The sequence below is a fragment of the Neolamprologus brichardi genome, chromosome 22 (genome assembly GCF_056152115.1).
Source record: "Neolamprologus brichardi isolate AB-2024 chromosome 22, ASM5615211v1, whole genome shotgun sequence".
Taxonomy (NCBI): Eukaryota; Metazoa; Chordata; class Actinopteri; order Cichliformes; family Cichlidae; genus Neolamprologus; species Neolamprologus brichardi.
Genome location: NC_142124.1, coordinates 13,012,005 through 13,032,911, shown reverse-complemented (window position 1 = coordinate 13,032,911; position 20,907 = coordinate 13,012,005). Strand labels below are relative to the sequence as shown.

At 39.8% G+C, this 20,907-nt stretch overlaps 1 protein-coding gene across 1 annotated transcript in view; it reads right to left on the bottom strand.

Annotated features, from left to right (window-relative positions):
- LOC102778102 (sodium bicarbonate cotransporter 3-like) overlaps positions 1-20,907 on the bottom strand; it is a 48,430-nt gene that overhangs the window by 4,965 nt on the left and 22,558 nt on the right. The window contains exons 5-26 of the mRNA XM_087834545.1: positions 20,245-20,391; positions 18,674-18,812; positions 17,503-17,663; positions 17,135-17,323; positions 15,727-16,086; positions 12,214-12,329; positions 11,292-11,449; positions 9,808-9,895; positions 9,559-9,705; positions 9,021-9,127; positions 7,842-8,016; positions 6,747-6,880; positions 6,408-6,653; positions 5,786-5,891; positions 5,057-5,218; positions 4,401-4,514; positions 3,565-3,726; positions 2,559-2,810; positions 2,297-2,365; positions 1,886-2,059; positions 1,558-1,695; positions 374-474 (exon numbers count right to left, since the gene is read on the bottom strand). Of these exons, the coding sequence (XP_087690671.1) occupies positions 374-474; positions 1,558-1,695; positions 1,886-2,059; positions 2,297-2,365; positions 2,559-2,810; positions 3,565-3,726; positions 4,401-4,514; positions 5,057-5,218; positions 5,786-5,891; positions 6,408-6,653; positions 6,747-6,880; positions 7,842-8,016; positions 9,021-9,127; positions 9,559-9,705; positions 9,808-9,895; positions 11,292-11,449; positions 12,214-12,329; positions 15,727-16,086; positions 17,135-17,323; positions 17,503-17,663; positions 18,674-18,812; positions 20,245-20,391 (3,445 nt within the window). The remainder of the gene's footprint in view (positions 1-373; positions 475-1,557; positions 1,696-1,885; positions 2,060-2,296; positions 2,366-2,558; positions 2,811-3,564; positions 3,727-4,400; positions 4,515-5,056; positions 5,219-5,785; positions 5,892-6,407; positions 6,654-6,746; positions 6,881-7,841; positions 8,017-9,020; positions 9,128-9,558; positions 9,706-9,807; positions 9,896-11,291; positions 11,450-12,213; positions 12,330-15,726; positions 16,087-17,134; positions 17,324-17,502; positions 17,664-18,673; positions 18,813-20,244; positions 20,392-20,907) is intronic.

Below are 20,907 nucleotides of genomic sequence, written 5' to 3'. Positions count from 1 at the left end.
TACCTCTTCTTACAATGGGACGCTGTGGGTCACTACTTCTATTCTGTATGATCTGTTAAGATGGACATAACACACAGCTGATGACCAGTCTTTAAATTGTCATTTCAAGCTGTAGATAAAAACATATTTTTTAAGTTTAGACACAGCAGAAGTCAAGACATACGAAATTAGTGAAATCTTTATTTATCTGGATCAAAAAAAATGTAAATATATTTAGCCATGAGGCCATAAGATAAAAATATTATAGTAGTATGTGAGATTTACGGTCACTAACACGAATACACTTCACTCCCAAGTGAAAATTTACAGAAGATTCAGCTCTCCATCCCACAATGTGACATCTAAAGGATGCTTTATGGAGTGCATTACTCACCTCCCTGAGAGTTCCTTCACTGGGATCTTGAGCCGGTTTGAGTCTTCATAAGTGTCCTTAATCCCCATCTCTTCTTCTTCCTCCAGTCCGGACTCTTCATCCTAGATTCAAATGCATCTATAGTTTAAAAACTAGTTATTACTGCAGTGAGGTTCATCCTCAAACAATTGAGTCTCACAGTTTTATTCATATTTAAATCACCTTTAACATCTGGCTTATTGGCCTGGGCTTATATTATATTGGGTTTTGGTCTCCTGTGGCTGTGTAGCACTGAAAGTACTTGATTCAAAACCTTTCTTCTTCCGTAACAGCCATGCTTGCAAGACCAATATACCCATTTGATTTTGCCTAGTTGCCACAATTATATAGCAATTTAATTTGCAATTTGATTCGATCCACTGTTTAGGCACCCACTCGAATTGTAGTATAATTAAACTGTCTTCCAATCTGAGCTTCAGAAGGATTTACACGATCTGGAAAGCTGCTGTTTACAACAAAGACAGATGGAGTATTTGGAGAGATTTTGCAGTATTACTGTTTAAATGCAAATTAGGAAGAAAAACAAAGGATAACTACATTTTTGTCATTTCAGTGCATGTCTTGAAGTACAGTAGGAAGAAAAAAAAAATCTCATTTAGTAAATTTTTGTAACTGAGGAGCAGTTTTAATTTTGTATCATTTGGAAGCAGAAGTGGTTGTGACCTTCAAGTAGATATTGAAAATAGTCAGCTGTCATCCTCCAGCTCTTTCCTCTTACTTTTAAGTTCTTTCCACAGAAGGAGCACAGGCATGAGCTCTTCACAGATGCTCTGAACTCTACTCTCAGGGTCAAGGCTGTCTGCTTAATCCTTAATCCTACCAAACCTTGAAACCTTGAGTATACAGAACTAATATTTTTATTTATTAGTTCTGTATACTAATTACTATCATTGGAAAAGGCTTGTGATTGGACACATTTCATGTCATGGTTTAGATCTTCCTTCCTATCATTAACATCATGCTCAAAAGTTAATATAATTTTTTTTCTGTCAAGTAATCCCAGTAAAATACCGCCCACCGCATTTATGACACAAAATCTGCTACAGCCAACTTTCTGTTAATGCAAAGAAAAGCAAAAACTTCTTTCAAATTCAAATTACAAATAAACTTGTGATGTTCACTTATGGAAAACAGATGAGTTTTACCAGCTTTTCACGCGCTTTCTTTTTCTTATCATCCTCAGTCTTCTTTTTGCTTTCTGGCATCAAGTCATCGAGCCAGCTCAGCTCTCTCTTGGTAAAGAAAAAGTCTAGAAGCTTTCGGATAAAGACCAGCGCCAGAACCTAGAATTACAGATGAAACCAAACATAAAGGAATGACACAATAAAATCATATCTACTAATAAAAGAAACCCTCTGCTATACTGTTATTTGGCACAACACACAGATGAATGATCAATAACTGTGACATTAAAAAACATAACTCTTCTCCAGTAAAAATGAAGTGATAAAATAAGTAAGGCTGAGTCATTACCATCATGGGGAATACAACAGCTGCTGCAGACACCTTGATTACCCAGAGCAGCACCAAACAGCTGAGCTGTATCAGGGTGAAGATATGGACCTTCCACAGTGGCACATAGCGCAGGTAGATCAGGTCAGGCTGGTGCTTTGCAGGCATGCCAAACAGTTTGATTCTGTCAAAGAACTATAGAGTAAAGAGAGTCAGTGAAACAGTTAAGAAATACAAATGCATGAAAGTACCACTTAATAGATTATTCAGAGGAGGAAACACATTTAAGAGAAGCTCCCAACGACTCTGAATTACCATTAAAGGTTTGCAACTGCAGGGGGCAAACTTATCTTTACTAACAGCTCCAGACTCCTGCTCTGTTCTGAATAGAAGAGCAGCACTATCTTCAAAGACAGCAGGGGAGAGACTTACTTGAATGCCTTTGAGGGAAGAGACACCCATGTAGAGAAAGACTCCGTACAGAACCGGCATTGGAATAAACTGCCGAAAGCACAAATCAAACAACATATTAGAAAATATTTAACTTACGGTACATGAAGGAAAAAGCTGAAAACATCTATGACACACTTGTGCCAGGTGACAACACATTATGTATAACATATACAGTGATTTACAGGGGGAAGCAAATCCTCATGAAGAAGCAAATATTATTTCACTGACAACCCCATCGCACCTTGAGCACTGATGTCATGAAGACAGAACAACCCATCAGGACAAAGATCATAAATCCCGTGACTCGCTGTTCCCGGATTCCCAAAAACTTGGGCTGTTCTCCCGGTGCGGAGCAGCCAGACTCCACCTTCAGGCTGTTAACGTGGGAAATGGAGAGGACGGTTGCAGCCACAAACCACGGCAAGCCCATAATGGAGCACACGCCCAGCATTATTGCCACGAGGAGCAAGTCCAGGTGATAGCCACATCCTTTCTGTAAGATATGAGAAGTAGAGGCATGGACATACACAAACTGTCAAGACTGAAGAGAAAAATCTTTGTGACAGATTCATTCACTGTGATCAATCAGCTATTTGCCTTTTTCTGTAAAAAATTAAAAAATAAAAATAAATTTTGTGAAACTTTTTATACTTCCTCCAGCTCCTCCCTTTAGAAGTGAACACACTGAATCATCTGTCTCACCCTTTCTCTACCGTCCTCTTCCGTCCCTCTGCATGTCCTCCTTCTCTACATCCATAAACCCTCCCACTGCTCTTCCTCTATCTTGTAAACCTTCCATTTCACTCTTGCTGCTGTCCTTCTGTCACAAATCACCCTTGACACTTGTGTTCACACTCTTCTTCACCTCTTTTTTGCACTGTCCATTCCTTTGGATGCTGACCCCAAGTATTTAAACTCATCCACTTTCACTAACTCTACTCCTTACATCTTTACCTTTCCACCTGCTCCCCACGGAGACTCCTGCCTGACTTCATCAGTCAAACCTGTCCATCACCACTGCAAACAAGAAGGGGTTCAGAGCCAATCTCTGATGTAATCCCACCCCTACCTTGAACCAATCTGTCACTACTACAGCAAAACCTCATCACTGTCTCGCTGTACTCATACATATGCTGCAGTACCCTAGCATACTTCTCTCACTCCGGACGTCTTCATACAGTACCACAGTTCCTCCCTTGGCACCCTATCACAAGCTTTCTCAAAATACTTTTAGATAAAAGTCAGACCTTCAGCTTGTGCTCTTTGCGGTTGATGATGACTGCTGTGATCTGCTGATCCATAAAAATGAGGATGGTGCAGAGCATGGCAGGAAGTACTGCCACCAGCAGTGTCCACCAAGGGTTTTCTCCTAACGGATCCATTAGCCAGCCTCTGTTCTTTGAAGTTGGCTGAGGGGAAAAGTGCAAGCCACATTAAGTATATAAGGTATGAACTAACTGAGAATATTTATCTTACACATTACTTGTAATGTGTTGGTCAGAATCTAGACTATTCCAGCAAGAACTTTTGTATATGAAAGCCTTAAGCACACACAATCTGTACTTTTACATCTCTGAGAAGAGACTGCTAACACTGTAAAGAAACCCTTGAGTAAAATACAATACAATTACAACACCTTTACTTTATCTACAGATTATATACTTTATTTAAAGCTTACAGAAGATAATAGCTATGATCCCTAAAAATGTACTCAATAGCAGCGGTCTCCAACCTTTTTTGCGCCACGGACCGGTTTGTGCCCGACAATATTTTCACGGACCGGCCTTTAAGGTGTTGCGGATAAATACAACAAAATAAAACTAATACCGGTACCGAAAAAAAGAAGATTTATTCATAACACACATGAAAAGACCCAGGAAAACCGAGTTAACGGTACAAACGATAACAAAATAACTCTGAAAACCGATAAAAACCCTGAAAACCATACATTTCACACCTGAGCCTCAACTCTCGCGGCCCGGTACCAAACGACTCACGGACCCGTACCGGTCCGAGGCCCGGGGGTTGGGGACCGCTGCTCAATAGTAATAAATGGAGCAATGCAGATGAACAATATGCCTACCTCAAAGCGGTCAGGAACATTCAGTTTAGGAGACGGGATCCCCATTAGGTAGTCCACTAGCACCATAATCATGATGGTTATAAACACTGCAAAGTCACTAATAGTGGATCGCACCTATGTAACACACACATATACAAAACAGATTAATTTATTTAGGGATTTGACATGTGCCTTCAGCCACCCTTTATAAATGTATTCCTAAAATAAAGAAGCGAAGCTGCTTAACTTCATATCATTTCCTTCTGTAGGTACAGCTCCATCAAAGTAATTGTTACACATTTTACAGTTTACACAATACCAACACCGGCCTACACCGAGTGATAACACAGTAGATGGTACTATGTGGGAGGATGCAGGAAGATCTCTTCTTTCTGCACATGAGTCTGCTCCTGTACTAATGACTCAATGCAAACATTTACATAGTGGCAGAACCTTTTAGGTTAATCTGCCCACACTTGCGTGCACCAGGTGTACAAAACATATAATGACATATGATGTTACAGATCTGATGCTTCATATTTCAAATAGTGCTATTTAAACATCATTTTACATGATTAGGGATTAAACTGTGCTTTCTTTTGTCTTTTTAAAGCTTCTTTTTGCTGCGTTTTACAAAAGAAATAACATACATAAACAAATTAAGCCCAACATCTCACCCTGGTGGGGAAGTATCTTTCTGTTTTAAACTGCTTGAGGAATGATGACAAAAAGAAGGTTGTGAAGAAGAGGATAACAGACCAAAAGAGAACATCTGGGATATACGGCCCATGGTGACCACAGGCAGGACCCACAAAGTCTCCATGGAGCAATTTGCACGTCTTTAAAGAAGAAGAAAAAGGATAAAAATTGGTAATTTAATGAATCCTCTCTATTGCAGAGGTAAATGTATTTCTGGGGCTTGTGCTTATGACTAAAACGGTGAATTATATAATGTAGACTATTGGCTTATAGTGGAATTGAACTTGTGTGTTAAATCTACGCTGTAGGTATGTAATGGCAAACCTTTCTGAAACCTTATGCAGTAACTTACACCGTAACCTGACACACACCTCTCTAGTGATGTAACTTCACAGTACAACAGCACCACCTTTTCCTTCCATGCATTTCTGGCTACTTCTTTTGGTGCCATTTTTGAAATCAGCTAGAAGACAATGGAGCAACTCGAAGAGAGAAACTCCACTGCTAGCAAGTGTTTAGGTGGGGAAATTGTAGAGACACACCACATGCACACACAGGTATAAAAGCTACTTGGGGAAGCTACGGCATGTGCTCTACATAGATTCAATGCATGAAGTCAACATTAAGCTTCACTGTTTGCTCTCCAATTTTAAAACTGTTTGTAATTTCTGCTTTTTACACTAGAGGTCACTGTGCGCTAGTCTTACTGAAACACTGAGGCTGCTCCATTCGATAGAGTCTGGACTATATCCGGACTGGTTCCACTTCTGCATGACCTCATCTGTAGCATTTGCTGGTGGAGAACACTGACACCTGGGGACAGAGGATCCAAAACTAAGCAAAGTCTGTACCTTGAGCCTTCTGTGAGAAATAAAGTTTAAGGTTCAATTAAAGCAAACTTTAAGTACATGCTACAGTGTATCTTCCAGGTAAAATTATATTTTCCTTAAGAGGGAACTACTTTATGTGATGCTTTGGAATTTAATCTAAAGACTGTAATAGAATGTGGAAAGTCCCTACTTTGAGACCAGGGGCAGACAAGTCCATCTGAGGTTGTGTCAAAGCCCGTTACAAATCAGAAATTAAATGAAAATTTAATAAGACTTTAGGGTTTTCCCAGTAAACCAGTCAGCTGAAGTAGTCGTACAAGAAGATAATATAAATCTTAACCTCTCTCATTATCAGTTAACGCACTCTCGCAGAGACAGCAATTTGAAGAGCTAAATTTAATGCAACCTGTGCAAACAATTCAAAAAATATAACACTGAGCAAACAATAATAAACAAATGGACCTTTAATCATTCATGTAACTTAAATCTCAGTACTTACGAATACAGAGTAAGGTTGTCCAAGCTGTTATGCATGTTGACAGGGTACAATTCTCCCAGATGAAAGAGTTTCTCTAGAGCTTCGTAGATGAAGATGATGCAGATCAATGCTGCAAAGGCCTCCTCTGTGAAGCGGGTAATGTAGCAAACCAGAGAGCTTGCATCTGTGGCCACGAGGATGATACACAGGAAGGCAGTCCACAGACCAATGCTGGTCCGTAGAGACAGGTAGGACAAGCTATAGTCCCTGGGAAAGACAAAGAATTTCTATTAGACAATGGGAATCAACATAAAACACTGTTGAGCATTTTTACTACAAAGCAAACTTGCTCAAACTCACTTGCAGAACTTAAAGAGGATCTTCTCAAATACTAAAACAGGCCCCGTGCTGCCAAGAATAGTGAGGGGCTGGCCTGCAAAGAGGGAGTATGCTACTCCTGTCAGTGATGCCCCAAATAGAGACTCGATGGCGCTCTGTAGAGACAGAGGAGAGGAGTGGAGTGAGGGAATAAGAAAGGAGGGATTGGGGAGGTGAAATTGCACAAAGGAGGATACAGAGGGAAAGGCTGAAGGAGAAAAGCAACAGATGAGGAGGAGACCACAGACCAGAACATAAAGCTTTGATTAAACAGACATTATGGGCTGCGTCTGAGAGGCTAGATAAACTGTTCAAATGTTCCCACACTGCTGACTTGTCCGAAGTCATATCTCTGTGCAGTGTGTGAGTTTATTTAGACACATTACACACACCAGCACACAGACTGTCTGTGCCGACAGTCCCTGGCCTAGCACAGGCATCTGGATGAAAGAGAAGCAGACAGTGAGAGAGAACAGAGAGAACCACAATAAGAGACACTACACTAAACAGTTTGTATGGTAACAAAAAGAAAGAAGTGAAATGTATTAATAGTTTGATTTTATGTAACATTTTTTTTTATTTTGATTTCTCATACACGTATTTTAAAGAGGTCAGAAACATGTTGTGTGTAACATATGTGCATTTGATCCCATCTTATTGTATAGTGAAAGAGTGTTGCATTATTTAGCTAAAATTGTTCAAACCGTGGAATGGATTTCTTATTTGAAAACACTGATAACACTATTATGGATGGTCGAAAGAACAGATTTTTGCACTTTACAACTTTAGGATGGAGCGTTTAGGATGTAAAGCGCTTTGGGGTCCTTAGGGATTAGTAAAGCGCTATATAAATACAGGCCATTTTTAGGATTCTGTGGAACTGGGGTATTTGCTTTCAGTCATTCACAATACCCTCACAGAACCCATCTGAAGTGCCAGTACAAAAATCACAATATGTAGTAGCAATAGTCCCAAACGTTCCTCTATAACACGACTAAGGGATTAGGGCTTCTACGCCCACTGGAACCCATGAAGCGATCAAATACTGACTTTTAAGTGCCAAGCTTTATGACTCACTATGTTGCCTTTTGTCGCCTCCCCAAGCAGACCCCCGAATGTGATGACAGGAGACATGCAGGCGCAGTAAAGGAAAAGGACAGAAGCGAGACACTGTAGACTGAGAGCGTCCCTGATGTCGCTCCAGTAAAAGGGCGCTTTCCGCTTGACATCCAGGACCAGACCTCCGAAAATTCTAGAAGATTCCCAGAGCAGATTTTAGTGCTTGAAATTTTCAAATTGAATGTAATGTAACTTCAACATATTTTCAATCAGGAAATGTGAAGAGTGGAAGCTTCAAGAGTATTACTGTACAAAAATTCAATTAATATGAAGCTAAGTATCTAAGTGTCTGTGCTGGATCATCTGACCATCTGGTTCAGAGCTTATTAGCACTAAAGAAAAGACTCTTACTGTAACAGTGTCAGCTGTAAACCGATGTTCTTAAAATGTACTAATTTAATGTTTCTGACTTCACTGAGATGCTGTCTGATGTTACTTACTGACCAATCAGCCTCTTTCTGCCTGTTTTTCCTTTGCCTTTCTATTTCTCAAATCCATTTCCCACCTTATATATCGTCTCCTCTCTTTTCTCTAACACTAATCCAAAAGCCTTCCTGTGAGGTCTTTTTTTATATTTACTTTCCCTCACACCTCTGAAATAACCTCTCCTGCTTGCTTTTTTTTCCGTTAACATTAGCTTCTTGTACTTTCTTACGCTCAGCTTTCCCTGAGTAGCTCGCTCATAGCACAAGCCTTTTATAGTTGCAGTGAAAGGGAGCGTGACTCTGTAAATAATACAGTGCCTTCCAACAGACATGAGTGTGTGCCAGTCTGAGGTTGCCAATAAACACATTGTCCCTCAGTGTGTGGCACGTGGATAGGTGGTATCAGTTATCCATAAATGTCGACATTTCAGTTTAACAGAGTAATGTATCTGCTCAAACAAACTAATGTCGTGCTTCTAAAATTTCACATTTCATACCATTTCAAATTTTAATATGAGCTCTGTTAGGAAAATGATTTGGATGATAGCTTCGAATTCACAGAAGAATTCACATTTTAGAGCATCCTATAACCATAAATAAACCCCTGCAACTCAAGATGATAAACAGAACAATAAACAGAATAAGTCATTTCCATACAGGGAACAGCAGCTGACTGGATAGATGTTTAATAATGTCACCATAACATACTCACCTCCCAGTCCTCTGCAGCTCAGGCCCTGCATGATGGTCCTCCTCTTTTTCCAGTTCTCCAGCTGGAGGTGTACTGCCATTGGGCTGCAGTGGTGTTTTCCTCTTTATCTGCAGGTAGGACAGTTTAAAACAATATGTTCCATATGTTTTAATTCTTTTAAGGTCTCTCTCATCGTTTAAGGTGCCTCTCTTACTGTGATTATAATGATATAGAGCTAAATGTGACATATAAACAATAGGTTACTGTTTATAAGACTTGTATATATGGAAGTACAGTATGAAAGATGTTGTATTCTTAATGACTTATCCAACTGTTTACCCAAGCTGAACTCTAGACAGGCTGCCAGTTTATCACAAGACTAACAAAGAGAGCTACACCTATGGCCAGTTTTAGAATCGCCAATGCATCAGTGTATCCCAGGCAATTTTCTCTAAATTTTTTGTTACAGTCATGTAACAAAAAAAAAATGAAAATGGACACTTAAATGTATATTCAGTAGATACACCTGATATAAAATGTGGTAGAGATCCTAACTTACCTGAGATGGGACATTCTTGGGTGGCTCAATTCGAATTGTGGGATCCCACTCTCCAGGAGGAAGGACAGTCACCTGATCAAGGAACTCATCTATCCCAGAGAGTAGATCAGTTCGGTCTTTGGCCTTGTATGCAACGTCGTGGAAAATCTAGAAAATGAAATATATTTGGAGAATGGTTGCACAATTCAATTAAAATTTGAAAAAGATAAAATAAGATAAAATTCAAATAAATGGCAGTGTCCTTCTCACCTCGTCTGTCATTAGCGTGGCCATGGATCTGCCAATTTCATGGTACTGTGGTCCTTTACCGTGAGGACCCAAAAGCAGGAAAAGAAACCTTTCAACAATAAACAGATTAATTAAATACACTTAAACTGATGACAGTGATACAAACTGCATTCGGAGCTGGTTTGTAGCTCCGAAATAAAAAAAAAAGAAAAGAAAAAAAGAAAAAAGGTGTCATCTCATGCTATGTATTTATGCTCCCTAGAGTGCACAACAACAGCGCAAGCCCAGACATGTGAGATCAAGAGCAGAACCTCAGCTAACCTCACCTAAGGGAGCTACTTTACAAGTATGGAAGTACTTTGGCTATCACATCACCAACAAAATGCAACACTTTGAAAAATGTGCAAGCAAATTTGTTTTATCACTTGAGGTAAAAATACACTGTTGATTGCATCCAAGCTAAGAATCCACATGAGGAGGAGATACCGACAGCTGGTGAGGTGCGACCCAAACATAAACAAATGACTCAACCGAGCAATGCTGGAGCTCTGGCTATTTGCCCTCCATATGTCAGAGAGAGCAGACAGTGGATAGAAATTACTGATGTGGTTAACTTTTGTTTGCAGTCCACAACAGCGGATGAGCACGGCTTTAAGAAACTGGTCAAAGTTTTTTCAGTTTATTTTTATTTAACCAGGAAAAAAATATGACTCTTGAGATTAAAATAGTGTGTCCTAGTAAAGAATCAGTTTATCATAAGGTGAATAAATTAAATTCACTCAGCAGTTAAGTACAAGTAATAAAAATAACAGAAACAGAAAACAACGAAAACACCTAAAAAACCTAGGGTACATTTTTTTTTTTTTTTTTGCAATTGACTTATGTTGCATCACTACAATGGCACTGCAAGAGCCTTGAGGCAATAGATTCACACTTCAAATTAGACAGTCTGACACCAGTGACAAAAATAAGGGTGGAAAATGCCCTTCATTTTGTCTGCACTAGCTGCTACTTACATACTGCAATCTCCCATAAAACATTCAGTATGTTTTTCTACATCATCATTAACGTCTTTATTGTGAAGTACGATATCATTTCGGGGCTATATAGCCCAGCCCTACTAGTTCATCTTTTCGCATTTGCATTGTTTATGTTTTTTAAGCCATCAGCCTTGTTGTTTCTTCTTTTGATCGCTTTACTTCTTCCCATGTTGATTAGAAAAAAACTAAGCGTTGCCCACATTTTTGTACACCATGCTACAAATTTTTTGCCCAATTACATGTTTCAAGATTTGTATCCAGGCATTGCAAAGGGTTGTTTATGATCACAGCCATAGTAAATCCACAGGTTATAGTAGGTCGACGTGATAGCATCATTAACAAATTATTTAAAAAGTCTGCTTTAAAAAAAAAAAACCTAACTTGTCATATTTGGTGTGTTTTTTTTAAATGACAAAACTTTAGGAAAAGAAAATACTTTATGTGATACAATTCTTAATAACTTACCTTGTGGGCACAGGCACCTCAGTAAGGCCTGTGATAAGGACTGCAGGTGACAGTCGAACAAATGCAATTATGGGCTTCTCCAGGAAGTCCACTTCTCCCACTAGCACATTGGAAGCCTCAGCACCCGGGGGAATCTTTTTCATGAAATTCATGTCCACCTGAAGTCAGTGAAATAGTAAAATCATACATACAGATCTACACAGAAGAAAGAGCTTAAAAAAGGTATAACAGACTTGGAGCCAGTGGAAGTACACACATGCGAAAAGAGATGAAGATATGGGAATGAAAGGAATGGCAGCAGGTCAGTTGGATGCTATGATAATAAATGAATTATAAGGGGATTTGAGAGCAGCCTATAGAACTACATAGTACTGAGCAAAGATTGTCCATTGATTTTATCCATTTCTTATTATGTTCCTCAGATAAATGGCTTTTACTGCTACGCTAAATAAAAATAGACCCGAGCATGGCAACGTTTTGTTCATCTCTGTGTAAAAGGGTCTGTGCCTTCATCTCCTATGACTCACGCAAACACAGCACCTTATTTTTTGGCAGTTATGGATGCTTTCATATTGACAAGTGCTTATGGCGACCTGCCATTTTACTTAATGGATGCAGACCTAGAAAATGGTAGGATGAATGGGAGCCATGCTACGGATTTCCAAAACTAAACAGTTATGTAACTTTGATGCTTATTCTGCATCCATTACAGGAGGAGCAATGATTAATGCCTTTTACTGAGCCCAGAAGAAAAAGGCTGACAGGTATGTGATGTTGGCGCTCATAGAGGCTGTTTTCAATGGAGGCCATTGAAATGACTGTGAACATCCAGAAACTGAAGAAAAAAACAAAACACTGATGGTTCAGTCATGGGTCCCTCCACGACGGACTGTTTCTGTGCTCAGTACTGGGGATAGGTTACCTTGCTGAAGTCGACACTGCTGCTTTCTCTACTGACCCCTACTTTGGATGGCCGCCTATCCATTGCCTTGTTGCTATCCAGATTGTTTGGGACGGAGTTCGGAGACACCAGTGGTCCTGGGATGCAAAAGAGGAGAGAAAAAGACAAAGCGGTGGTAGAAAACGTGTAAGTACAAGGCAGGAAATGACGGCAGGAGACCAGCTGTGAGGTCTGCCATGAACGCTGTCATGTGATTAGTAATAAGATTAATAATGATAATAGCAACTTTTAATAATTAAAGTAAGTGCCATTAATTTGCCTGTCTAATTATGAAGAAGATTATATAATGATATGAGTACTTCTCCTACTTTACAGCATGGGCTCAACAAACGTGAGGCAACTGTGGAATTTAATCACTCTATGCAAACAAACCTGATACAAAGCGAATCACACATTTTTTTTTTAAAATTTAGTATCACAGTTTAAATAAGTGTTTCAACTTCATATTTATATATTCAGTTTTAAAGGGAAAATTAAACACTGCACTTCACAGTATGTGCTCTTAGCTAAGTGGCCTAAGGAAATTTGCTTTAAATGTTCAACCAGATCCATTCTGCAGTTTTTTGGCAACATACTGCGGAAAATGAAAAACTTTATATTACATGTGCGTTCATTTAAACTGTTTAAATAATAATAATAATTTTTAAAAAAACATATGCCTGAGCTGATTAAAGCTTAGTTGAATCTATTTTATTATGTTATTTTTCTGTCAAGTGAAATGATTTCTTCCACTAAATCCATTACTTGCTAAATGTGATGATGTGACACTGAGCAGCAACGATGTGACAGCTCTTCAGAGGGAAGATGATATTTGACAATACAGTATTCCTGAATGCTCCCAGTCTGTTGAGCTCATGCTCCTGCTTGGCTTGAAATCATGTCGGCTTTGGTCTAAAGGTGAATGGAAGTGTTTGATGTCCTGGCAGATCAAATGTTAAAACTGTCATTTCTGTGGACGACTGGTTGCACACTTTATGCGATCTGAGCCATACCAGATACAGGAACCGCTAGCACTTTATGCGAGATGAGAGAGGGAGATGAAATGAGGGAGTACTGCATATAAAGCGAAGGACTACATATGCATACTGTCCTCTGAAATTCTTTTACCAGGTTTTTCTTCATTTCCACTTCCACAAAAAAAAATAAAAGTCATCAAGAAATAATTAAGCAAACATAAAAAACGAAATACACCACAAGTCAAAATGAAAACGTATCATTTCTGCCAGTGATTTCTGGCCACTGATTCATACCCTTGAACTGTACCCTGGAGTAACCCCAGTGAATGCTGGGTAGCTGGGACTGCTGAACAGAAACGTGATTGCTCACATACCTGACAAAGCCTCTTGAAATATGGGAGGGATTAGTTTAGGTTGTGTCTGCCAGCACACTTCATTCAGGAAGGCTAAGCCCTGGAATGCTCCACCACACCAGCCTTTTAAACAGTGGTGTCACAGCACTACCTCATTCATATGCAAAAAAGTAGCATAGATGTCTGAAATTACCGACTGGCGGAAATTCCAATAAAAGCCAAAAAGAAGATTAGAGGGTACATTTATAGCACCGGTAGGAATACATGTACAGATCTAAAATAATATAATTTGTTATATGCATGAAGGAGTTTTAAATACAACTACTGTAATAATAACAACAACAACTCTCTCTTTTAACATGTAACAAGTGGAGTGCAGTGAGTCCCCGAATGGCCCGTGTAAAGGTATTTTACACATGACACGAGCACACTCAATGGGTGCATGACATTTACACATAAATAGCCTCTTGTCAACTCAATATCTACAATACCTTCACTGTATGTATTTGTAACATGTAAGCTAGACTTCAAATAGCCTCCAGACATGGCATATACACTTATCATACAGCTGTTAGAGTGTTAGCCATTTAGCTCAACGGTACAGTTTCTACAACCTCCAGCCAACACCAGATGACATTATTAAATTTAATGATTTGAAAGTGGAAAGGCCTGAAAGCCTCCTCTGAAGCCAGCTCTTAATTCTATGTATTTCCCCAAGAGGGGGTACAATTACAGAAGCTTGTCAGCTATAATAAGACCTCCCTAACCTTTCAGATTCAGCTCCCATCAACTGAATGCAGATTCTAACAGCCCATACTTTGAAATGGAGCCATTCCCAGAATGAAACAAACACAGACGTACGTACACACATGCACACAGAGTCTAATAATAAATTAAAACGGCTTGGTTCGGGAAGAACAAAAAGTCACAGTAGGTGCCAGTGTGATGGTACATACAGTACCAACACACCAGCTCTAATCACAGGCTTATTTTTGGCCATGCTGCTGGCACACATTGCTCTCTCTACACTCTTAGACGGGTAAAAGAACGTGTATCTTTGGAACTGATGCCAAATGATGAGAATGGGAAAAGCACAAGTTGAATGACATTTCGGTGAAATCAAAGGATCAGTCGCCTGAGGGCAAATGCTCATAAATAAATAAAAGGATTTAGGATGTATTGCTAGTTTTGTTAGTTACAAAACACCACTGCAAAAGCAAAATAAATGTCCCAAGGCTTCTGTAAGATTTGCATAAAACAACAATCAATAAGCGCTGCTCTAACTGTGCAAAAGTCCCCAATATATCCTAATTAATTGATGGGAATGTATTCTTTATACAGTGCTGTGAGTCACTGACAACAGCAGGACAGCACAAAAAATAAAGGCCAGCAGCTCCAGTTAATGATGCCCACACTAAGACTGGCTAAAGTGGGTTACAAAAACTAGGCAGCATTTTTCAGCTGTACCACCACAGAAATCATACAGAACACACTATCAAAAGATTTATGTGACACCAGTGATAAGAGTTATACTTTCCCTGTTAATACATTTGGGTTTTTTTTTTTAAACACATCAAGCCTACGTAATTAATGCTGTGCAACTCTGAACTGCAGAAAACAAAGATGGACTGAATGACCTATTGGGCTGATAAACTGCTCACTCATTAATAAGGTGAAATAAACCCAATAACAAAACCCCTTCAAACAAGTTTTTAAACTAATAAATGTGAGTCATGGTGAGCAGAATGTGTAAACAAAACATGAAAAGACAGATGACGAAGTATCGGCACAAGATTTTGGGGGTAGCTATGCAAACACAACAAGGGGAAGGTGTGAAGATGGACTCGGTTAAGCAAGGCGTAGATGCTTAGAAAATGTGTGGAGCAAAGTTTAAAGGGCAAAACAGGAGGGATGAGAGATAGCAGAAAGGAACAGGTTGGTGGAAGAGATGAACAGAGAAGGGAAACAAGCAGAGGTTTCATCAGTGAGTAATGTCAAAACGTTTATTGATATATATACACAGTATTCAGTGAGTGAGCCTTGCTGTGGATTACTTATGAGATGGACGCAAGGTTGGAAGTTAACAGTGAGCAGAGCTTTCATGCTAGTGCTAGTGTTCTCTGTTCAAGCTGTGACTCACACTGGCAGGCTACACAGATATTTGCCTTCTAAGGGCAGCAGCTCAACGCTCTGGGATGCTGAGGATGCTCGCCGGCTGAGCTGTGGTGATACCGCCTCTTCTTCTGGTGGGTCCTCATCCTCTGGAGGAGATACCACAACCTCAGGGATGCCTTGTGGGCCGAGGACTACGCCCTGTCTGTGTGATGGGCTCTGAGAACGGCGTAAAGCCTGAGGGGTGGTAAAGGGAGAAGGACCTGGGGAAAGCCCAGTGTTGGAAGAAGAAGAGGGCAGCAGGTGGTTGAGCAGAACGGAGACTCTGGACTCTCGTCTCTGGGACAGGTTGGATACAGAGGATGCTGTCCCTGGCTTGTGGAGAGAAAGACGTGAAGAGGACAGGCCCTCTCCTAACAGAGGAGACAATGGCAAAAAAAAAAAAAAAAAATAAGGGAGGGGGGGAGGAGGAGAGGGAAAGCAAATAGGGGAAAGAGGGGATTGAGGGAGGGATGGGGTGGGACAAGGAATAAGGAACGGAACAGAAGAAAAACATGTGAAGTTGCAGTACATCACAGAAATGGTATCTGAAGGAGACAGCAAGAAAGGGTGGGCAGCGATAGGGTGACAGAGGTGTAGTTAGAGATTCGTGCTTGTATAAACGTGAGCTAAAAGCATGGCTGTGTGCAGAAGAAGCCAAGAATGATTCAGTGAGGCATGTGGGAGGCTCTAGAAGGGACAAACAATGTGTTATACTCAACTCCAAATAAGCCGGTCACATACTATGAGTGAGGCAAAACTCCGAGTTCAGAGAGGCTTGGCATGCAGGCGAGGATGAGTTAGCGCGATGTCGGTGCACTGCGAGGAAATGTGCTCTGTCACACACAGACCACTCATAAATCCTACACAACACACATTCATATAAACATACATATTTCAGACTGCAGCTGTTACCATCACAAACCTACAACGTGAGAGAATTCTGACCTCTCACATTTGCATTTCAGTTTTAATGATGTGAAAATGCAAGCCCAACAAAAACCACAGGCAGAGAAGTGGAGAATGGGATATTTCATTCATTGTTAAAACCTCAGGCATCGAACCCAAGATCCTAAAATGTGCAACACCACTGTGGCCATGCCTAGTCAAAAAAACAAAAGATGCACACAATGCTGACTCCAGTTGCAGGTAAAGCGTTATTTCCTGAATGTCACACCCTGAGGAGTGAAAACAATTAATTCAAACCCCAAAGCCAGGCCAGCCATACGGGTTAGCACATAAATTAGCACTCAAATTTCTTTTTCACTAAGGGGACTGAGTGCTTCAACAATTTTACTCACTTTAAACCATCCACCTTCTACGCTGGCTTTGAGGGATTTGAACAGTGGATTTTTAAGAACAGTTCCCCAGTGGTAGAAAACATCGGAGAAAAAGAAATGTGAGTGCGCCGTAGGATCTCACCGTTCTTCTCAAGCAAGAGTGGGTCAGAATGTTTCTTGCCTATGTCAGCAATGGAGCGCACAAGTGGGATGCGATTGCTGAGCTTTCTCTCATTCTGATGATGGTGTTTCTTCAGCATTGCTTCCCGCACCTTGTCACGCAAATCCTCCTTCAGCTGCCCTGACGCCACCATGCTGTCTATCACCATGTCTGAGTCACACAGTGGCAGCGGCAAAAACACAAACACACAAGAACACACAAAGAAGGTTATATATAGACCATTAAACATGTAATTATTATTGTAATAAATTCAATGCATTTCATAGTAATCGCAATGCTACCTAAAATATATAACAGTGATATGTAAAAGTCCTCTATTTTAAATTTACCTGCGATTTCCTCGATACTACTGGCCCTCATATCCAGCAAAACTGTGCCGTTAAGTATGCAGCTACGCAGTTCAAATAAGCTGTGTAAGGACAATGTGGCCACGTAAGGCTTACTCCACCTCTCCCCACCATCTTCCACATCCTCTTCAAACTTCAGCCATCTGTAGGTAAGCGCCAAAAAAAAGACATGTACAGAAAGACAACAATGTTTTATTTGTACCGATATACAAGCTGTATTGCAATTCAGTAAGAGTCTGTGCTGGCTTGCAAAGCCAAGATGCTATCCATCCATCCATTTTCTTCTGCTTATCAGGAACAGGTTTGGGGGGGAGCAGCCTGAGGCAAGGATGCCCACACCTCCCTCTTCCCAGCCACCTCCTCCAGCTTATACAGGGGTAGACGTTCCCAGGCCAACCAAGAGATGTAGTCTTTCCAGTGTGTCCTGGAAAACACCTCACCCACGAGGTGCCCAGGAGGCATCCTCGTCAGATGCCCTAGCCACCTCATTGGCTCCTTTCAATGTGGAGGGCTAGCGGGTATACTCTGAGTCTCTCTCAGATGACTGAACTCCTTACCCCATCTCTAAGAGAGAGGCCTGCAGCTCTGCGGCTCAACCGATAAATACATTTTCCTTACAAATGTGGGACCATGTATAACAAACAGGCTTTTAAACGGTTGCCAAGAAGCATTGTAACAACAAAGAAATCATCAACCAAATTTATTTACTTTTTTTTGCCAAGTTTATTTCAAACCACAGCAAACAACCCTGGAAATGTTTATGTATGATATTAGTTTAGTTTTCTTTTAATATCAAATTAAAATTGAGATTGTTCAATGAAAGAAATGTTTCAGGATTGCTGCAGATTCTGGGGGCATTAAAAATGCTGTGAAGGCATTATGAAATTATTCAATTGTCATTTAAAGTACTTCACGGTAGAAAAATTCTAAAGTTCACACTGATTTTTACTGAAAAATAAGCCACTTAAGCTGATAGCTGTGATTATTTGTCAAAAAGACCTCAGGTAACACCTTCCCTTTTAAATGTAACTGAAAACTAATGGGGGTTTTTTTTCTTTAAAAAGCCAATAGATCTGTGCTGTGGGCTTCTGGTTTGTTTGTTTTTTACTTCATATGGTTGTTATGCTGTTCACACTTTCATCTGCAGCCTAACCTGGCAGTCTCTCTCCACTCAGTGGCAGTGCCATCTCTAAAGGACAGCTCATCCATTTCGGTGAAGAGGTCGTGAGGGACGTGCTCCAGGTCATCATCCTCCGTACCCAAGATGAACTGTACCCTCTGGGATGGCGTGTCTAAACAGAGAGTGGAACAAAAGGTTCATTTTTTGCAATAATTATAACAATAACAATAAAATTAAAGAAACTGAACAAACTGTCAGGAAATGCAGGGAAGACAGAAGTTTCCAAAATAAAGTATAAACTCAGAGCATTTTGGTTAGTGGCCCAATGTAAACAACTTTTCTTACTTCACAAGAAAATTGCACAGGGCAGATGTCTTATTCTGAAATGTTTATTTCAACTCTAAAGGATGATATGGGAAAATGCTCTGTGAAAGCAGAGATTAAATCTACAATTATAAAGGCGGATGGATTGCGTATGTGTAGCTGGTCACGACAACCATCTATGTAATTGCTTTTCTTTGAGGAAGAATACCGCTCGCTACCAAGAAATGTGCTAAAGAGAATAATAAAACTCGGACGCTTTAGCAACTTCCTTTTCATGTCTGATTGAATTAAGAGATACAGTATTAGGATATCTAAAACCACAGAGAAGAAAGAAATAGATAAAGTAGATTAGAAGACTAAACTCTACAGGGAGGCAGAAATAGTTGGAGTGAAAACGGGAGAGTTACTTTCTGTTAACACAAGGGTACATTGTGTGGTGATTTGGTGTCTATTACGCACTCAGTATTAACACTTCAGTTCCAACTGAAAAACATTTATTTTCTGGAGCAAAAGCAGATACTGAAACTTTTTTTTTAAACTTCCTGAACACAAGGAAGTGTTTTGGTTTGACATCTCTGTATCACTGTGATAAACTGTTTTTATAAAACGCATTTTTAGTCCTATCCCAAAAAGTCTACCTCAGAATATTGACACTATAAATGATAAAACCGTGCTTTAAAAATAAAAGTATCCTTTGTTAGTTGCACTGTTACAAGGCTCGATTCAGTCTTTCATCGAGTTCAAAGTGCTGCTTGGTTGCTTACGAGTCTTACAGCTGGAATGACGCAGCAACTTCAATCACAAATGCGTACGCACATCACTTAAAATGCCAGAGCCTTCAGTCTGTCAGAGGCCGTTCACAGCGGCCTTTAATGCCTTTTGGAGCTGCACTGTTTGACGTATGGAGAAAATCAGAGGGTTAAACAAAAGTAATTATCTAATTGCCCACAGTGGCTACATTTCTTTTAACTTAAGCTTTTGTGGATGCTTTACTTAAAGATTTTATGTGGAGTTTTCCTTGCATTCATTATATTACCAGATTCTACCTATTCTAGATTATAGGAGATTCTATTTTATATGTGAAGGAAGCCCATTAGTGTGTGGTAATAGATATATTTTAAGGTTCAAAGGTACACACTAGCTGCAAGCTACAATACTGTGGGATGGGATATAAGAAAACAGAGCAGACTAGAGAAAGAAAAGAAAAAAAAAAAAAAAAAAAAAAAAAAGGTGTGTGATATGGATGAAATTGCAATTATAAGTTCAAAATAGTCGCCAACCATAAGTAGGAGAATCCCTGCCATCTTCCTTCCCCTCCTCGGAATCTCTATTCTTCTTCTTTCTTTGCTTGTGTCCTCTGTGGCGATGCCTCCGCTTACTCTCCCTCCCAAGAGGAACATGGACACCCACGTACACTGCTCTGTGGCCTAGGAAAAGTAAAGATGCAATATCTATTGACACACTGTATTACACTGTGACAAAGCTTCTAATCTGCAAACACTTTACCAGCACCAATAATTGGATGTTAAAAGGGAGATTTATTGAAATTTTATTAATTAATTATTGTCCGCTTGTATAGGAAATAAGAGGGGAGAAACGCCATTCAACCTCCTTATGCATGTTAACATAATCATTTGTCTGCCAGAGGACACGGTGCAACTTACCTGTTCACAACACCTGTTTGGAAGCCACAAACACAAAAACCAGCAGATCCAGAGTCAAGCAGAACATAAATGAGTGAATAAATAACTACACATAACAAATATTATAGAAATCTGTTTATATTTTGTGTATCTGAAAGGAAAGAAAATATTGTTCAATATATGAGGATTTTATTTTTAAATCAACAAATCCTAGCTCAAGTTTAAATGACCACAACTGCTATACATCTTGTTATAATGGATCTACATAAAATTTGCACTTTTTTTCTCTTCGGATAAAGA